Source organism: Macrotis lagotis, chromosome 4 (assembly GCF_037893015.1).
Source record: "Macrotis lagotis isolate mMagLag1 chromosome 4, bilby.v1.9.chrom.fasta, whole genome shotgun sequence".
Lineage (NCBI taxonomy): Eukaryota > Metazoa > Chordata > Mammalia > Peramelemorphia > Peramelidae > Macrotis > Macrotis lagotis.
In genome coordinates, this window is record NC_133661.1 from 204,368,991 (window position 1) to 204,388,692 (window position 19,702).

Genomic DNA, 19,702 nt, shown 5'->3' on the forward strand with positions numbered 1-19,702 from the left:
CTCTGATGAGAGCGAAGATTCCCTCATCCCCCCTTGCCTTCCCCCCCTTCCATATCATTGCAATAGCTCATTGTAATAAAGAAAAATCTTATTATATGAAATATTCTTGGCCTATCCCCCCTCTCCTTTTTTCTTTCTCCCATTACATTTCCTTTTTTTTTTTAGGTTTTTTTTTTTTGCAAGGCAAATGGAGTTAAGTGGCTTGCCCAAGGCCACACAACTAGGTAATTATTAAGTGTCTGAGCCCGGATTTGAACCCAGGTACTCCTGACTCCAAGGCCGGTGCTTTATCCACTACGCCACCTAGCTGCCCCTCATTTCCCTTTTTTCTATTGACTCCATTTTTACACCATATTTTATCTTCAAATTCAGCTTTCTCCTGTGCTTCAACTATAAAAGCTCCCTCTACCTGCTCTATTAACTGAGAAGGTTCATATGAGTATTATCAGTGTCATTTTTCTGTGCAGGAATACATGCAGTTTATCATTAAGTCCCTCATATTTTCCCCTTCTCTAATCTCTATGCTTCACCCGAGTCCTGTATCTGAAGATCAAACCTTCTGTTTGGCTCTGGCCATTCCAACAGGATCATTTGAAATTCCTTGGTTCATTGAAAGTCCATCTTTTTCTCTGGAAGAGGACATTCAGCCTTGCTGGTTAGTTCATTCTTGGCTGCATTCTAAGCTCTTTTTGCCTTCCGGTATATTATATTCCAAGCCCTACGAGCTTCCAATGTAGTTGCTGCTAAGTCCTGTGTGATCCTGACTGCAGCTCCACGATATTTGAACTGTGTCCTTTTGGCTGCTTGTAATATTTTCTCTTTGACTTGGGAGTTCTTGAATTTGGATATAATATTCCTAAGGGTTGGTTTTTTGGGGTCTCTTTCTCAGGGGGGATCAGTGTATTCTCTCCATTTCTATTTTACCCTCTGCTTCTAGAATATCAGGGCAATTTTCCTATAGTAATTCTTTGAAAATGATGCCAAGGCTCTTTTCCTGATCATGACTTTCAGGTATTCCAATAATTTTTAAATTATCTTTCCTAAGTCTGTTTTCCATATCAGTTTCTTCAATGAAATATTTCACATTTTCTTCTAATTTTTCATTTTTTTGGTTTTGAAGTATTGATTTCTGGTAAATTCATCAATCTCCCTGAATTCTATTCTTTGTCTGAAGGATTTGTTCTCCTCAGAGAGTTTTCTTATCTCTTTTTCCATCTGGCCAATTTTGCTTTTAAAGCATTCTTCTCCTCAATAACTTTTTGAACTGTTTTGTCCATTTGACCTAAGCTGGTTTTTAGCATGTTATTTTCTTCAGCATTTTTTGGATCTCCTTGACTAAGCTGCTGACTTCATTTTCATGTTTTTCCTGCATCTCTCTCATTTCTTTGACCAGTTTTAATTCTAACTCCCTCATTTGATTTTCAAAGTCTTTTTTGAGCTCTGTCATAGCCTGAGCCCAATTTCTGTTTTTCTTGAAGTCTTTAGATGCAGGAGCTTGTGCTTCCTCATCTTCAGACTGAGTGTTTTGATCCTACTTGGGCTTATATGCAAAATATTTCTCAATGGCATTCCTCTTTTTTCTCTGCTTGCTCATTTTCCCAGCCTAAGCCTGTTTTGGGGGTGCTTCCTGAGCTTTTGGGACACTCCCACAAGGGTCTCAGTGTGTGAAGCTCTGTCCTCTCTCCTGGTCTGTGAATGACCATATGTGCCCCCACTCTGCCATGGGGCTAAGGTGGGGGGGCCCTGCTCTTCTATGGGGGGACCTAGACTGCAATCAGGATCTGAATGTGGTCAGAGCCCCAGAGTCCTGCTCCAGGGGCAGAGCTGGGCAGTCTCTCTCTTCACTCCCCTCCCTTGGCTCAATGGGCTCATGCCCTGAGGGCTGGTCTTCATGTGCTCACTATGGCAAAGGTCCTCCGCTGTTCCCCCAATTTGTGCCCGGTGCTCCCCCGGCGTGTAGCTCAGGAAACTCCCCTGCTGCTGTGAGCTGCGGCTCCCAGCGCCCTGGGGCTGCCTCCAGGAGGCTGAAGTTCTTTCCCTCTAGCGGGCCACCCCTTTGGCAGGCCGCCCCTCCTACCCCTTTCTGCTCTTTTCCAGGTTACCTTGAGTAGGAGAACTGCCTCACTGGGTCCCTCTGTGGGTTCTGTCTCTCGAAAATTTAGTTAGAGTCCTTAGCTTACGAGTTTTATGAGAGAGCACCTAAGACAGGATCCTTCTTGTCTCCATCTTGGCTCCACCCCCCCCCCCCCATAAGCTTTTCAAACTCAAAATGCCCAAAATAGACCTCTGCTTCTTCCCTAAATCTGCCTACTCAATTTCCAATTTCTATCAAAAGTATTATCATCCCTCCAGTTACCCAAGTTCACAATCCTAAATCCAACCTTCATTCTTCCTCTCCTCTCTTAGCCTCTTTATCTAGTCAGTTGGTGCTACCTCTACAAATCTCACATCCATCTCTTTCTGTTCACACCCAAACCAATTTAGTTCGGGTTCTCATTAACTTTTATTTAGGTTTTGCAAATTCTGCCAAATAACTTTCTTAAAGCACCAGTCTGATTATTTCACTCCCATAGCTCTCACTTGACTCTAGGATTACCCTCACAATCTTAACTTCAAAATGATTATACATGACTATTCTTTATCCACTCTGTTCCAACCAAACTGAGCACCTAAAGTTCCCTTTCACTATTCCATACCTGGCCACAGGTTTTCCCTACTTCTTGGAGACCCTCACTCCTCCCTTAATGTCTCTTAAGTGCCATCTCCTTCATGAAGCCTTTCTTCATCTCCACTCCCTGCCCCCAACTGCTCCCGTTCTCCCTAAAATTTTATGTTGTATACATTTTATATTTACTTGTTTGCAATGTGTATATATATATGTATGTGTATATACATATGTAAAATATATTTTGTATATGTATATATATATATACATATAGTATCTTATTTGTTTGCATATTTATTGTGTCTTCCTTGTGGAATAATATTACATCCATGAGGGCAAGGACTATTTATTTTGTCTTTCACTAGCACAATGCCAAGTCTATAATAATTCTTACTGATTAATTATCTGTTCCTACTTTTTATGCCAATGAGTACTGCCAGAGGAGGACCCAATCCTGATACTTAAGTCTTCTACAAATGAATGCTACCTAATCCTAGCTGGTCATTCACTTCTGCTTGCCAGCTCTTTTCTCTGATTGACTTTTTATTTTACTTCTTTACCACTCCTCTAAACAGGAGGTCTCAACTCACACTTCATTAAAAAAAAATCAGGACTATCCATCGTGAGTTTCTTCTTCTCCCCTATTATATACTTCAAATCATCTCAGTGTTATTCTCTCCTTTGCATTATTAGCCAAGGAGGAAGAGGTAGTCCTTCTCAACAATGCCAAATCCTTTAAGAGAGTCTTAATTTGACATCTAAGAACTTGATTTTTTAATAGTTTGATTGTTTTTCTATATAGTTTCCTTTGAACTCATGCTTTTTATTTTGCATATTTTAAAATTTTATTCTGAGAAGGAGTCTAGGTGTCACCAGATGTATTCCATCAAAGGAATTCATGGCAAAATTAAAATGAGGAATTTCTATTCTACTTGTATCTTTGATTTCCTTCCTCTCCTATCTCCTCTGGGATCTTGATTTCAGATATCAACATGCTCTCCCAAATTTCCAAACTCTTCCTGACCATTGGCTCCTTTCCTGATGTCCCACAAACATGCCAGCTATTTTCTGTTAAATTTCTAGAAAAAGCTATCTATACTCATTGCCTCTACTTTCTCATTTCCCTCATACTTTCAATCTCTTACATTCTTGCTTCTTTTCTTACTACCTGGCTGAAGCGACTTTCTCTCAAGATTTTCTCTCAATTAACATTGTAATGTTAATTTGAATGGCCTTTTCTCAGGCCTTCTCTTTCTTGACTTCTCTGTAATGATTACTATTAATTACCTACTCTTTCTGAAAACCTTCCTTTTCTGGGTTTGTAAGACATTGTTCTATCATGCTTCCTTTCTTCCCTACTCTACTCACCCTTCGAAGTCTCTGCATGATCATTATCCACATCCTGTGTTGCATCATAGTCACTCTTCTCCTTCATTTCTATACTTTCACCTTGTTCACCTCCTACTCTCAAGGGTACAATAATTATCTCCTGATAGATATCTCTCCACTCTACAATATAGCTTTCTTCTCAGTCCTGAGCTCCAGTGTCATACACTGTTAGACATCTGAAGTTCCAAGTCATCTTTGAGTTTCCCTTCAGGTTTTCCATCCCTCTATATTTATTCTTTTGCCAGCCATACCTCTTCTGCCTTCATGAGATTTCTCACATCTCTTTCTTTCCACTCCTATTTCAGGCACTAAGGAAAAAAAAATTTACTCTTTGTTTTTTTTTTTTTTTTGATGGGGGGGAGTTGGTATAGATATACTTAAAATCCTTCCCGGTTTGACTCCAGCTTGTTTTTGATCTATGGTTCATATTACTTTGCAGCTGTTCAGACCAATATGAATTCAGAATGCTCTACCACAAATCATCCATGTGAATACCTGGGATGGGTGTTCTAAACTTATGTACTGTATTTCTCAATGTATGAGATGCCCCCATGTATAAGATGCACCTTAATTTGGGGGCCCAAAATGTGAAAAAAATGTATTATATAAAGTTGTTGAACTCAATTTTTATTCATCATAAAATTCATACAACTCCTCAGCACTGTCAAAACTCCTATCCATTAGCTCATTCTCAACTGTGTTTGATGAGGAATCACTGTCTTAGAGAGACTCTGACTGCTCTCCTGCCTGTGCTCTGGTCTGGAGTTGACTACAAACACTCCCTGGTTAAGTCTGGTACTTGGACACACTCTTAGTCCATTCTGTTTCATGAACTTGAAGCACCAGTTGTGTCTTCCTTTGAAATCAGTCTCTTCTTTTTCATCAGCAATTTTGGCCTCATGCTGAACCATCTTTGTGGACATAGGAATTCCAGTTGCCCTTTGCTCTTTAATCTCCATCTTTAATTCCCTCTCTAACTCAGGCCATTTTGCTGCTTTGCCTGTCAAGACCTTCTTCTGCTGGGGCATTTTTCAGTAGGGTTTCTTCTTCCCATAGCCAGTCTTGGATTGTTTTCTCAGTTGGAGGAGGATCAAACTTAGGTTCAGCAGCATGATTTCCATTCACTTTTGCAAACTGGATCACTTTGAACTTGAATTCAGCACTGTACAAAAATCTTTTCTGAGCCATTTCTGGGCAGAACATGGCAAAACGTAACCTTATATATATACTGATAACAATGAGCACAAAGACAATAAGCATGGAAAAGCAAGAAATGCATGCAAAAAAAATATACAAGCATTGTATAAGACACTCCCAGTTTTTAGATCCCAAACTTTTCAAAAAAGGGTACATCTTACACATGGGAAAATATGGTATGTCTTGGTTCCTTTGAACTGCTTCAATTCTGCCCTCCTCATAGAGTGCAGCACCCTCACTGATGAGGGCACACTATGCTAGGCGGTCCTGTGCCAGTGTCTACCATGCTGCACAATCAATTCTAAAGTTCTTCAATGGAACCTTCAGGGTTTCGCTTCTTCACATCCCCTTGTGAGCTCTTGCCCTGTGTGAGTTTTCCATAAAATAGTTTTTTTGGCACACATACATCTGGCATTCTAACAGCATGTCCAGCCCATCAGAGTTGTACTCTCTGTAGTAATGGTGGAATGCTAGGCAGTTTAGCTAAAAAAAAAGGACCTTAGTGTCTGGTATCTTCTCCTGCCAGGTGATTTTCAGAATCTTCCTAAGACAATTTATTTATTTTTTTATTTTTATTTTTTTTAAGGTTTTTGCAAGGCAAATGGGGGTTAAGTGGCTTGCCCAAGGCCACACATCTAGGTAATTATTAAGTGTCTGAGACCAGATTTGAACCCAGGTACTCCTGACTCCAAGTCTGGTGCTTTATCCACTACGCCACTACACCACCCCCATTCCTAAGACAATTTAAATGGAATCAATTCAGTTTCCTGATGTGGTGCTGGTAGACTGTCCAGGTTTCACAGGCATATAACAATGAGGTCCGCACAGTGGCTTTGTAGACCTTCAGTTTGGTTGTCAGTAATTACTTCACTCTCACAATTGCTTTTGGAGCCTCCCAAATACTGAGCTAGCTCTGGCAATACTTGTGTCAACTTCATTGTCAATGTGAACCTCATTGTCATTGTGTACCTCCTTGTGAAGGACACTGCCAAGGTAAGTGAACTTGTCCACAGTAATCAAAACTTCTCCATTTGCTGTAATTAGTATTTCTACATATGGATGGTGGTGCTGGCTGTTGGAGCACCTGTGTGTGTTAGACTAAAATTAGCATAAGAAGTATCTCAGCTGTTACATCTCTGCTTTAGAGGCTTCGTTGAGTGCACCATCAGCTACAAACAGAAGATCATGCACCAACACTCACCTTTGGACTTGGCTTGCAGCCTTTTAAGTTGAAGAATTTGCCATCAATGTGCTAGCTGACCTTGAAGTCATGTTCATCCTCAGTGAAGGCATTTGATAGCATGGCTGAAAATATTATACTAAAGAAAAAAGCATGGGAGCAATGACACATCCTTGTTTCACTCCATTGGTGACTTGAAAATCTTGAGAGCAATGTCCATTATCCAGAACCCTGGACAAGCATGGCATTATGGAATTGATGTACAATGCTGATTTCTCTGGGCAACCAAATTTTGACATAATTTTCCATAAATCCTCACAGCTGATGGTATCAAAGGCCTTGGTCAAATCTATAAATGTTGTATACATACCTGTGTTCTGCTCCTGGCATTTTTCCTGGAGTTGTTGGGCAGCAAACACCATATTGACTGCCATCTTCCAGATCAGTCTATTGAGGAGGACTCTGGCAAGAATTTTACCATCAATGACTAAAAGAGAAATTTTCCCTGTGATTGTCAAAGGACAATCTATTCCCTTTACCTTTATAGAGATGGACAATGGAGGCATCCTTGAATTCTTGGGGGATAACCTCTTCATGTCATATAAACTGGAAAATTTCAGTCAATTTTTGGATGAGCAATGGACCCCCTCCACCCTGTAGATCTCTGCTGGGATAGATTCAGCAGCAGATGCTTTGACACTTGAAAGGAGTCTAATGGTATTCAAAACCTCTTCTTCAGTTGCAACTTCAGCTAGGGACTGATTGACTTCAACTTGAGGTAAATGGTCAATGACTTCTGTGAACATAATGATGTCATTTTGGTCTTCTTTGATAATGAAGGACAAGAATCAACTTCCTTTATACCCCAGATATTCTGTCCATATTGGGTTCTGTTTATTCCTAGAGGTGGACACTCCATCTCTCCTCTCTATGCTTTTGTCTAGTGTTCCATTCCTGAAAGGCTTTCTTTTTTCACTTTGCCTTTTAAGATCACTGACTCTCTTCAAGCTTTACCTCAGAAGATACCTCTTCTCATTTCCCTACTTGTTGATACTCTCCTCCCATTGATTTGTATATGTTTTCTATTTACTTGTGTACAAATTTGATTCCCTCAGGATGATATAAATTTGAGGGCAGAAGCTTGCATTTTTGTCCCAGTGTCCATGGGACTGTTGCAAAGGTGCTTTGAAAATGATTGTTAAATTGAAGAGCTCAACTAAAAGGAAGGTGTTGACATTGTTCTTTCTCTTCATTCTTGAATTTTTTTGTTTAACCTGTGGTTTGCATGACTTTTTCTCCCTAAACAAGTTAAGCAGTTTAGAAAGGCAAGTTTTATTTATAGACTTTCTCATCCGATATTTTATAAGGCTATAGAATTTGAGAAGAGAATACTTTGTTTAATTTCTTCAGTTTTGTCATGCATTATATCTTAATTTGAATGTTTTTTAAAGTTTTCATGAGTGTGTGTTAGTGTACTTCATATTCCCTAGCTCAATACTCTGCATACAAAAGGTGCTTAATAGGTGTTTATTCAGTGGTGGAATGTTAGAAATGGGAAAGCTGAAGGGATTAGAAAGGAAAAGGTCATTGCTTAGGCTACTTTCCCCTCCTCCAAATTACTTAAATTCATTCAGCTGATGGATTCAAAATGAGACTGGGGGGGGGGGGGGGGTTGTGAGGCAGTAAATTAAAGTGACTTACCCAGGATCACATGGCTAGTAAAAATCAAGTCTGGAGACTCCAGGCCCAGTGCTCTGTCTATTGCGCCACCTAACTGTCCCAAAATGAGATATCTTTATCACCCGGAAAGTGCAGGAATTTGTTTGGCCCAACCATACATATTTGTTGCAGAGGTTTCATTTTGTTTTTAATATGGGGAAAGAAGAGAAAGAAAATAAATGCTTGTTAATTAAAAATTTTTTCTTTTAAAAAATACACTATTTCATTTTAAAATGATTTTTACATGAACTAAAAAAATCAATTTTTTACAATCTAATGAATTTGTTGTAATCACTTTAGAAAGCTACTGGTAATATGGAAATCATTATGTTTTACAGAACTTTTCTGACAGATGCTCCTCACAAAAGAAAGAATGAGGTGGGAAAAAAATATGATCATAAAACATTTGGAGAAAAACGTCATTATTGTAAAACATTTGGGATATATTCAGGAAAGTCGTCAAATGAATCAGAGACATCCATGTCCTTTTTGTTGTCTTTCCTTTTGTAGGTATCACAAGACTTTCCATTTCTCCACCCCAGTGAAACCAGTGTTCTGAATCGACTCTGCCGCCTTGGCACAGACTATATTCGCTTTACGGAGTTCATTGAACAATATACAGGTCATGTGCAGCAACAAGTAGGTAGTCATTCCTTGTGGACAGTGGTGATTTTTTTTTACATAGTATGCAGAATGCCTTTTGAATTCAGAATCGTGCCAAGTATTAATAATCATAACAATAATAGAACCACTCAGTTTCAGAGTTGATCAGGACCTCAGTGGCTACCTGAGATCTTATTACAACCATCCCTGAGAAGTAGTCATTCAGTCTATCCTTGAAGACCTCTACTAAGAAAGAATTCATACTTCCTAAAGGTAACCCTGCTTCAATAGGTATAACTGTTAGGAAGGTTTTCACCTGACATCAAGTCTAAATTTGCCTCTTGGTGATTTCAACTCATTGCTCCTAGTTCTGTCTCCTTGGAAACAGGCAGACCAATACATATGATAAATGATACAGAGTCCTGTGGAAGATGGAATCCACCTAAGGTTATTCCCAATTATTATTGTCATATTATTTGGATTGTCTTTTCCTGTAACTTCTGGGAGTTTTTGTTCTACAGCTTAAAAATCAGAATTGTATAATGTGAAAAGTGCTGAATGGGAATCTGGTTCTGTAACATATTTTGTGTGTGGCCTTGGGAGGAAGTAACTGAACCTCTCTGGTCTCAGAAAAACATCTGTCTTAAACTTGGACTTATGCCTAGGTTTTTGTTCAAGTTTGAGTTAAAAATCTGAGTTCCTCAAATCTAATAGTTCTCAAGGAAGATGAATTTTTTTCATTAAAGGAGGAATACTTTACTTTTTTGGGGGGGTAACAGAAAGTTATTTTCCCTTAAGGCAAGAGGGTTAAAAATATTCAGAATTAAAGTAAATATGATAAAGGGAATTATGACTCACACTGATATAAAAACTGCTTTCATTGCAATGTCCCTTGAGGTAAGGAGTATGAATGTATTCCCATTTTATAGATAAGTAAATTCTGGCTCAGAACAGTGAGGTGACTTTGCTTTAGGTTGCTAACCTAATCAGTTTGAAGTCGGCACTAGAATTCAGGTTCTCTTTTTTTTTAAGGTCAGTGCTCACTCCACACTACACCAAATACTGAGCTCAGTACCCAGTTCTGTCTCTTATGATCTCTGACCTCTGTGACCTTGGACCTAATCTATATCTCCTAACCTTTTCCTCATCTCTGAAGTGAAAAAGTTGGACTAGATGAATCCCAAGGGCTCTTGCTACTCTAAATCTATGATCCAACAATGTTAATGGATAAACTATTTCCTGTACTGTTTTGTAAGTTTTTTCTTCTTATGGAGGTACTAATTTGATAGTTTATTCAAGCATCAACAATACAACTAAACAATGACAAAAATAACAACAAAAATAAGAGGATTTATTGCAAAGTATTTTACAATTATGATCTCATTTGGTCTTCACAACAATTCTGGGAGATGAATATTATTATTATCCCCATTTTACAAATGAGGAAACTGAGGCAGAGTAAATTTTACATGTTGAGGTTTACACAACTAGGAATTGTATTGAGGCCATATTTAAATTGAGGATTTTGTGACTCCAGGTTCAGCACTTGATCTGCAAGTCCCAACACTGGGGCTAATTTAATTTTTTTTGTTTAATTGTAGGATCACCATCTATCACAGCAAGGCCAGGGTGGATTACATGGAATTTATTTGCGGGCCTTCTGCACAGGTCTGGACTCAGTCCTACAGCCATATCGTCAAGCACTGCTTGACTTGGAACAGGAGGTGAGGTAGAAAAGAGGAGAAACAGGAGACAGTGCCCCTGAATCTCCCAATTCCCTTAATAAACCACATCCTTGGAAAGGAAAGTATTCCTTTAATTAAGGTTTCAGAGATGGGAAATGTCTTTAATTAGTGAGTAATACTATAACCTCTCTGCTATTGCTCATATAATGATAAAAAGAAAATTTCTGTGTATGTTAGAGGTTCTCAGGGTATTTTGTGAAAGTCTTGCCTTTTGTTTTTGTTCTTGTTTTTGTTTTTTTGCAAGGCAATAGGGTAAAAGTGACTTGGCCCAAGGCCACACAGCTAGGCAATTATTAAGTGTCTGAGACTGGATTTGAACTTAGTTACTCCTGACTCCAGGGCTGTTGCTCTATCCACTGGGCCACCTAGCCATCCCTTGTCTTTTGTTTTTAATGATTTGTATCTCTTTCCCTATTCTTCTGTGAGAACCTAAAAGTGTTCAGATTACCACAAGGTCCATTCTTTCCCTGTCCCCAGCTAGTGTTCTTAAACCATAGGCTAAAAACTTTCTAAGATGTTGTTTTTCTTTTTTTTTTAAAAAGATTTTATTTATTTTGAATTTCACAATTTTTTCCCTAATCTTTCTTCCCCCCCACACACAGAAGGCAATTTGTCAGTCTTTACATTGTTTCCATGTTATACATTGATCCAAATTGAATGTGATGAGAGAGAAATCATATCCTTAAGGAAGAAACAAAAGTATAAGAGATAGCAAGATCAGACAATAAGATATCAGTTTTTTTTCCTAAATTAAAGGCAATAGTCCTTGAACTTTATTCAAACTCCACGGTTCTTTATCTGGATACAGATGTTATTCTCCACTGCAGATAGCCCAAACTTGTGCCCAATTGTTGTACTGATGGAATGAGCAAGTCCATCAGGGTTGACTATCAACCCCATGTTGCTGTTGGGGTGTACAGTGTTTTTCTGGTTCTGCTCTAATTATATTTGTTTATTACAGTTCCTTGCTGACCCTCATCTTTCCATATCACATGTCAATTACTCCTTGGATCAGGTACGCTTTATAGAAAATGGAATGTCTGGAATTCTTCTTGAATTCAGTCTTTTAGGCTATATTTGACTATTCTGTATTTTGAAGAACTTGCCTACTTCCAGACTCGGAATTTGTGTCTAAACTTTTCTTTTTGGAACATTTAATCTACTTTACTATATCAGCATTATTTCATGAATTCTAAAAATTAAATATTTGATTTAAAAAAGTTATCCATATTGAAATTATATTAACTATCTTGCCAACCTCTAAAATAAGTGTTTCTATCTACCTCCCATGCCTCAACTATGAAAGTTAAGATGAGTTTAGTACAGGAGAGCCTTTTCTTTCCTTTTCTGGGTAGACCTGATATCTTTTTCTTTAGTCAGAAATGCCATCATTTCTTGAGCTTTTGTTTATACTCTCTCACATTTGGTTGCCTATCCTCTTAATTGTCCTTTACTTTGCTTTGTAGTTCCAGCTTCTTTTTCCCTCCGTGATGGTTGTTGTTGAACAGATTAAGAGTCAAAAGGTGAGCACTTTATTTGTTCTGGTTGATAATGTTAGTAATTTGGTGTGCTTAGTGATTTGAGCTGTTTGGCTTTCTTCATGTTTGGGACCATGAAATTAGACCTGAGAAGGAGAGGGGAGTGGGGGACTTTTTTCCTCAAGATCTTGCTTCAGTATTAAGAAATCACTGTGCCTAAGCCATTCACCTATTTTGTTTGTTCAATTTTAAATGTTAAATGTAAAATTATGTTGTTGCTATTATTACTCTCTTGGAAAATTTTGTTCCAAGTATTCCAAGATCACTCGCATTTTGGGTCTGAGCTACTAACTCTGAAACCAGCATAAGGTGAAGTTGTGTTAGGAAAAGTACCCTCTTGTTCCCTGATTTAAGTGAATTCTTTACTTTTATAAAAAGTCAATCATAGGAAGCAACTTTAAAAGTACAGTAATTTTTACAGATTCATCCACAGTATTTTAAAAAGTCTGCAGTAAGCCAGTTGGATTCATATGACACATTCCTATCTGCTTTCTCTCCCTGTACTCATTCCTAATATATAGATATTTAATAGGAACTTTGTAAATGTCATACAGATGCAAAATATCTCTCTATACATATGCATATATATGTACTAATGGATATGGGCTCCTTCTCTGTTTCTTTCTCTCTCTCTCTCTCTCTTTCTCTCTCTCCCTCCCTCCCTCCCTCCCTCTCCCCCCTCCCCCCAGTCTTCTCTCTTTCCCTCTTCTCCCTCTCCCCACTTCTCTCTTTCCCTTTCTCTCTCCCCCTACCCCACTCCCATCCTGGTCTGTCTATCTGTCTTATATATATACAACACAGAGTAAAATAAATAACTGCCACTTCTTTAGTTAATTTGATCAGAGATTAAGTCCAACCAGATAATTCAAGCTAAAAAGTTGACATGAAAGGTAGGACGACCTAGTCCCAAATAGAAGAAATCACAGCAAAGAGATTGAAGTGTATCTAATTTGGCTTCCTGCTTTAATGAATTTAACCAAATAGTTGCTAGCCCTTGGCTTCATTTTGTATTGTGTAGATATATACCCATCCCTTTTCCCCTCCTTTCCTGTAAGTCTTATGTGGGAATCATTTCTTCATGAATCTCTACACCTTTGTAGCTTTCTCCTACCCCCTTCTCCCCACTGTAATACCAAATGACAAGAAAACTATCAGTGCAAATGGAGTTATAAGACAGATTGAAGTTTCCTCTCCTTCCCCATGTTATCATTCTTTACCTTATTTGAATTGGGAAAGGAGAGTGAAAAAAATCAAAGAAGAGCTGTTGGGTCACTTTCCCTCCTTTCCAGGATGGGCTTACGAAAGATGCTGTGGACTCAGGTTCAGCATCAATTGAAAAGACTTGCCTCTTTCAACAGAATTTAACTTTATTCAGTTGGTAAAAATTGACATCAGTGTTGTGCTTTCTGGCTACAAAAACAAAGATAAAAACTTCTTTCTGGGGGAAGCTAACAGGGGTGCTAGTTGTAGCAGTGCTTTCACTTCTGACTTAATAAATTCACTTTCACAGTGATTATGTAGAATGGAGAGCCTGTGGTTTTCTAAACAGTTAAACATTCTTGGGCAGTTTTTTTCTGGAGAAGTTCTACCTTCTTATAGAGCAAGAGCATACTCACACATCCCCAAGTAAGCTGACCCTGCTCAACCATCTTTATGAAATCCATGGAATATATAGTTGTTAGTTTCAGCTAACATGGGATTTCAGAAAGGCTTCTTGCAGAAGTAGGGACTGTAGCTGAGACTTGAGGATTCAGGAAAACTAGGAGACAGAGGAAAGACTTCCAGGCATGAGTGATAGCTGGGGAAAATTCCTCAGGTCCAGAGATAAGAGTATCAGCAATGAAACCAGTGTCGCTGGATGAGAATGAGAGAGAGAGAGAGAGAGAGAGAGAGAGATTGAGATTGTGTGTGTTGGGGGGGTAGGTGTGGGTGTGTGAATATGGGTATAGGTGTAGGTCTTTTGATAGGTTGCTGTTGAAGTGTAAGAGAATTATAAAGGTAGGAAGAGGCAAGTTATGGAAGACTTTATAATCCAGACAGGTTTTTAAGTTTAATCTTGTTCATGATAGGGAACCACTGGATTGATTCAATAGGTCCCTCCTAGACCAATCACAATTGAAGGTAGAATTTAATCTTCTACAGTAGGTTCTATTAAAATGGAATATATATTTTACAAATTTATCTTTTCTCCAGATTCATGGCTGTCAGATCTTGGAAACAGTCTACAAATACAGCTGTGGGGGATTGCCTCCTGTCCGCAGTGCACTAGAAAAGTAAGTTACAAAAGCTCAGATAAAAATTGATAGTTTGTTAAGAACATGTCATTTGCATTTTATCTTAGACTTCTCCAAAATATTCAATAATAGATAGGACAGGAAATCTCACAATGAGCAGATGAATATTTGATGAAAGTAGGGTGGACCAGGACACCAGCCAGTAAAGAAGATTCAAGGGTGGTACTACATGAGAGTGAAGTAACCTAAACTACTTTAAAGGTCCCTTTAATTTTCAGATCCCATCATCTTTAGGATATAACAATTATAAATGCTGGGTTTTGCTTGGCTATATTTGAGTAGATCTTTGAAAATAGTTGGTATTTTCAGTCAATAATTTTATTAAATGTTTACTATTTTGGGTCATCTAAGTGGTGTAGTGGATAGAGCATCAACCCTGGAATCAGGAGGATTTGAGTTCAAATCCAGACTTAATAAATATTTAGCTGTGTGACCTTGGGCAAGTCACTTAACCCCATTACCTTGCAAAACTCCCCCCCCACCACCAAATGTTTACTATTTACCAGGTTTTTGGCTAAGCCTAAGAATACAAAAAAAAAAGGAAAAAAATATAGTCCGTACCCTCTCGGATCACACTTTTCTATTGGAGGAAAGTACTTTTAAATAAATATGTATATACATGATACTGTATATACAGAACAGTTGAAAATCTCAAAGGAAAGGCACTGCTGTAAAAGACCTCCATCAGAAAGTAGAATTTGAGCTGAGACTTGAAGTAAACCATGGAAGCCAGCATATGGAGGGGAGAAAGGAAAGCCTCCTAGATACTGGAACAGTCAATATCACGATGTGGAGTCAGGAGAGAAATGTTGAGAAGGCCAGGATCTGCTGAACTGTAAAGTATGTGGAGAGGAGGGGTAGATCATAAAGTTAGGAAGGGGCCAGCCTATAAAAGGGCTTTAAATGCTGAAAAGAGAATTTTAGATGTGATCCTGGAGATGTTAGGGAGCTAACTCATCTTGTCTATTTTTCTTGCCCTTTTTAAAATTTGAAGTTAATCTTCTGTATAGGGTGGAAGATTGAATTCTATGACTTTCAAGTTTCCTTCTAATTCTGATATTTGTTGATTGCACAAGAAAGCCTTAAAAATAATTCAGATAGTTCTACAGAAAGTGCTTGATCTTTTATTTCCTTGTATTTTTATAATGCTACATATCTAATTGTCATTTTAGCAGGAATTTTCTGCTCTGAAACTCTTACCTAGAGTGAGAAAAAAGAACAAGAAAAAACTTTTTTTCCTAAAAGATGCTGTCAAAATGACTGAAGAACATTTTAAACTTTTAATATATCAGCTTTAATTATAAGAAATTTAATGACTGAGTAAATCATGATTTAAATATGAATAAAACTGGTCATTATCTTTAGTATGGTGGACAATTTCCCTTTTGATTCACCAAATTCTTATTCAAATCTTAACCATTATCCTCTAGTAATGTACCAGAATGACTTACTTGCTTGTGGGTTTTGAACACTTTCTGCAGGGGCTTTGATGGTATTAATTTTTATTTCCCTTTCCCACTCAGGATTTTAGCTGTGTGCCATGGGGTCATGTACAAGCAACTTTCTGCCTGGATGCTACATGGTCTGCTCCTGGACCAACACGAAGAGTTCTTTATTAAACAGGGTCCATCTTCTGGTCTTGTCTCCACTCAGTTGGAGGAAGAGGAGGAGGACCTGGGCATTGGGGGCCTGACAGGGAAACAATTACGAGAACTTCAGGATTTGGTGAGGATGTGATGGGAAGTGCAGTACATTTCACCAGAAATTGACCTCTTAGCCCTCTTAAATGAACTTCCAAGCCTGCCATTTTGCTGCAGTCTGAACTACTTATCTCAATCTCTCCATTCTTATATTTATTTGTGTCTGAATAAGGTTTGCAAGATGCTTGAGAAAGAGCATTGACTAGCATTCCTAGAGGGCTTCCCTTGCTTCTTTGTCTAAGTCCAATCACTTAAACTCCCTGGACCCTATTTTCCTGAAGTATAAAAATGAGACTGAACTTGATGGCTTTTAAGATCCTTTCCAGCTCTGAATCTGTGATTCTATAATAATCTGTTATAATGGGCAGTTATACCACACTGACACATATTAGGAATGTATAGTACCTTTGTGCTCTTTGAATGATGCCTCCCCTGCAGCTGTTAGATGCAGCTCATGTTCTCAATTAGGATTTACAAAACTCTATGTAGACACCAGCACGTTACATAAGAATCATAAATTCTTGAAAGTGAGGATAATAGGATTTGGGAATTTTTCATTTTTTTTTTTTTTAGGACTTTACAGCTCTAGTCTAACCTTCACATTTTACAGATGAAGAAACTAAGATTCAGTATGATTGAATGACTTAGCCTGAGTCCCATAGCTAGTTAATGGCAATAATTAGCATACCTACATGTTGTAGCTCTCCTATTTGCTCTTCTTTCCAGTAGGCTAGACTATTTCCTTGTAAACACAATATACACCTGGTGTTTTATAGCAGGTGTGGGGTCGTTTTATCCCTGGGTTTAAAATGTCTTGTCCAAATATATTAACTATGGAATATAAAGGCTAGAGATAAATAGTTACTGCATACTTCCTTGTTTCTTTTCTCCTTCAATATTTCCTTGCCTAGCGCCTAATTGAAGAAGAGAACATGCTGGCTCCCTCCCTAAAGCAGTTTTCCCTTCGAGTGGAGATACTTCCTTCCTATATTCCAGTGAGGGTCGCTGAAAAAATCTTGTTTGTGGGAGAGTCTGTACAGATGTTTGAGAATCAGAATGTGAATCTGACCAGAAAAGGTAAGAAGTCCTGCCCTAATGTCTCATCCCCAAGAGCTGGTCAAGACTTGCTCAGTGCCTCCTAGGCCAAGGCAGTGATCACTGTAGCACATCATACTCTGAGATAAATATTATATGAGGGTGCCATGATGCTTCTTGTCAGAAATCTTCAAAGCAAATGAATTGGCAGCAGTGGTTAAGAGCAAAAATTATTGTTCTCTGTTTCCTAAACCTTGGATAGTTAGATTCTCTTCAACAATAAATGAAAGACCTGGATCCTTGTTGATAGCCTAGCTCCAAGGATCTCTCCTCCTACTCTCATGATATCCAGGATCTATTTTAAAGAATCAAGAAGACACCTTTGCTGCAGAGCTACATCGCCTCAAGCAGCAACCTCTTTTCAGCCTTGTGGATTTTGAGCTGGTGGTGGATCGGATACGCAGCACTGTTGCTGAGGTTTGCCTTTTAAGTGTCTGATCCAGGAGATGTTTCTAAGGGGGAGGATTGATCTGGCAAGGAAGAGAATGGAGTATGGCAACTGTTTCTTATAGCTAGTATTGGAGACCAGGATGAAGGAATGATTCCTGAGACCAAGCCTTTTCTCTGTCTTTGGGTTTTTGGAACATTCCAACATTTTCTGTTCCTCTTATTGAGCTTAGTCTTTTGAGGGACAAGACAGGATTGTCTTGCTTCTGTGCCTGCATGATGACAGACACAACTGACAGCCTTTCATGCCACAAAGTTTTCTTTAGTTGAAGGAATAAATAAGATCTTTGTTTCATTTGAACTGTTCAGCATTTTGTATGTGTATTACTGCTCTTCAGTAGCTTTTGACCAAATTTGGTATACCACTAAAAAGAAATAAAGGACTAAGCTGCTGCTCAACTCACTTTTTCTGCTGCTGGCATATATGTAAAGGGTCTAGTATCAATTTTTCAGAAATGGTTTTGGTAGACAGCTTATTGTAATGACCATAAGAGTAGAATCTTTATGAGTCATTCAGTGGAATGTAGGGTAATTTTTTTTTTTATCAAAGAATCTTTGTAATTGTGTTCTTAAAATGGGATTTTGTTGATATTCTTGTTTCCTCAGCATCTATGGAAGCTCATGGTAGAAGAATCAGATTTACTGGGCCAACTAAAGGTAATAGTTTCATTTACTTTCCTCTACTGTTAAAAGGTAGCTAATGGTAAGTGACTTTGTCTCCCAAACTCTCTTAATTTTGAAAAGGATTGCTTAGTATATTCTTCCCCAAAATAAGCAGCCCATTGCTGAATGTCTTGTCTGAAGGAACAATTCCTTCCAGGACTTACTTCTGTAAATAGAAACATGATTTTACAAATAAATGATAAGAAATATACTGTAATCTCCTGACTTAATAGCATCACTAAAATTTCAGTTCCTTATATGCCTGTTTAGAATGGTAGAATTTTACATCCATATGTTGGGGGACAGGAGGGAAATGACTCAAAGGTATGGGGTATTTCCAAGGATAAAACATTTTATCATTATAGATTGGTGGTACCTTTGCAAATTCTTGTCTTGGAGAGTTTATCTGGGGGCACTAAGGTTGAGGGACTTGCCCACGGTCTCACAACTAGGATGTGTCACAGAAAGGACTTAGATTCAGGTCTTCTTAACTCTGAGGTTAGCTCTTTATCCACTGTACCAGTGCCTTCTCAGATTCCTATGTGAATTGGTTTCAAATTAAAGAGTCAGCTCTATGTTGTCTTTATTTTAAAGGCCTTTCTACAATAGTCTGGGAACTTACTTTGCCAGCATAATTTCATACTACTCCCTTTGATGAGCTCTGTGTCCCACCCACTGTGATTAGTAGCTGTTATTAAATACTTTGTCTCTTGTCTTTTTCTTCTCATATGAGCCACCACCACTATAATATCCCACCATGTCTAGAATGGTTTCTTTTCTCATCTTTGCTTTTCACAAGTCTTTGTCTTTTTCCTTCAAAACTTAACTTAGGTTCACTTCCTCAAGAAAGCCTTCATTTATCTGCTCAGTTTTTAAAATTTCTGCCTCTTAATTTATCTTTGGTTTTACTTATTTATGTATATATTGTATCTCTCGAGTAATCTATAAACTACTTGACAGTAGGGATGATTTAATTTTCTTCTGTGTGTTCCCTTGAACTGTGCTTTGCACGTAACAGAAACTTTATAAATACGTTAATTGAATTAGATTCTCTGAGTAGTGAGAAATTCCTTGGCCTGGCTGATTGTTGAACATTCTTTTTCACAGATCATTAAAGACTTTTACCTGCTGGGACGAGGAGAACTGTTCCAGGCCTTCATTGACACAGCCCAGCATATGTTAAAGACACCTCCCACTGCAGTAACTGAGCATGGTCAATATCTTTTGCTTTCTGAAACTCTATGTTCCTGTGATGTCATTCCTGCCACACTGTTGAGTCTTCTTAATGGAAAAGTGGATGACTGAGTTACAAAAGTACCTTTCATGAAAGAATAGCCCAGTTCTCAGTTTATTCACTGGGGGTTCAAGAGGCAGCCTCCTTACCCTCTGTTGCTGCCTAGAGGAGCCATTCCAGAATGACTGGATGGGTCCGTCAGTCTGCAACTGTCTTATGGGACAAACCACCAC

At 38.4% G+C, this 19,702-nt stretch overlaps 1 protein-coding gene across 2 annotated transcripts in view; it reads left to right on the forward strand.

Annotated features, from left to right (window-relative positions):
- TUBGCP4 (tubulin gamma complex component 4) overlaps positions 1–19,702 on the forward strand; it is a 35,466-nt gene that overhangs the window by 2,972 nt on the left and 12,792 nt on the right. For both annotated transcript variants that reach the window (XM_074235241.1, XM_074235242.1), the window contains exons 2-11: positions 8,661–8,789; positions 10,355–10,477; positions 11,460–11,513; positions 11,965–12,021; positions 14,230–14,309; positions 15,854–16,055; positions 16,942–17,107; positions 17,418–17,542; positions 18,179–18,229; positions 19,343–19,448. In XM_074235241.1, coding sequence (XP_074091342.1) covers positions 8,661–8,789; positions 10,355–10,477; positions 11,460–11,513; positions 11,965–12,021; positions 14,230–14,309; positions 15,854–16,055; positions 16,942–17,107; positions 17,418–17,542; positions 18,179–18,229; positions 19,343–19,448 — 1,093 coding nt within the window. The remainder of the gene's footprint in view (positions 1–8,660; positions 8,790–10,354; positions 10,478–11,459; positions 11,514–11,964; positions 12,022–14,229; positions 14,310–15,853; positions 16,056–16,941; positions 17,108–17,417; positions 17,543–18,178; positions 18,230–19,342; positions 19,449–19,702) is intronic.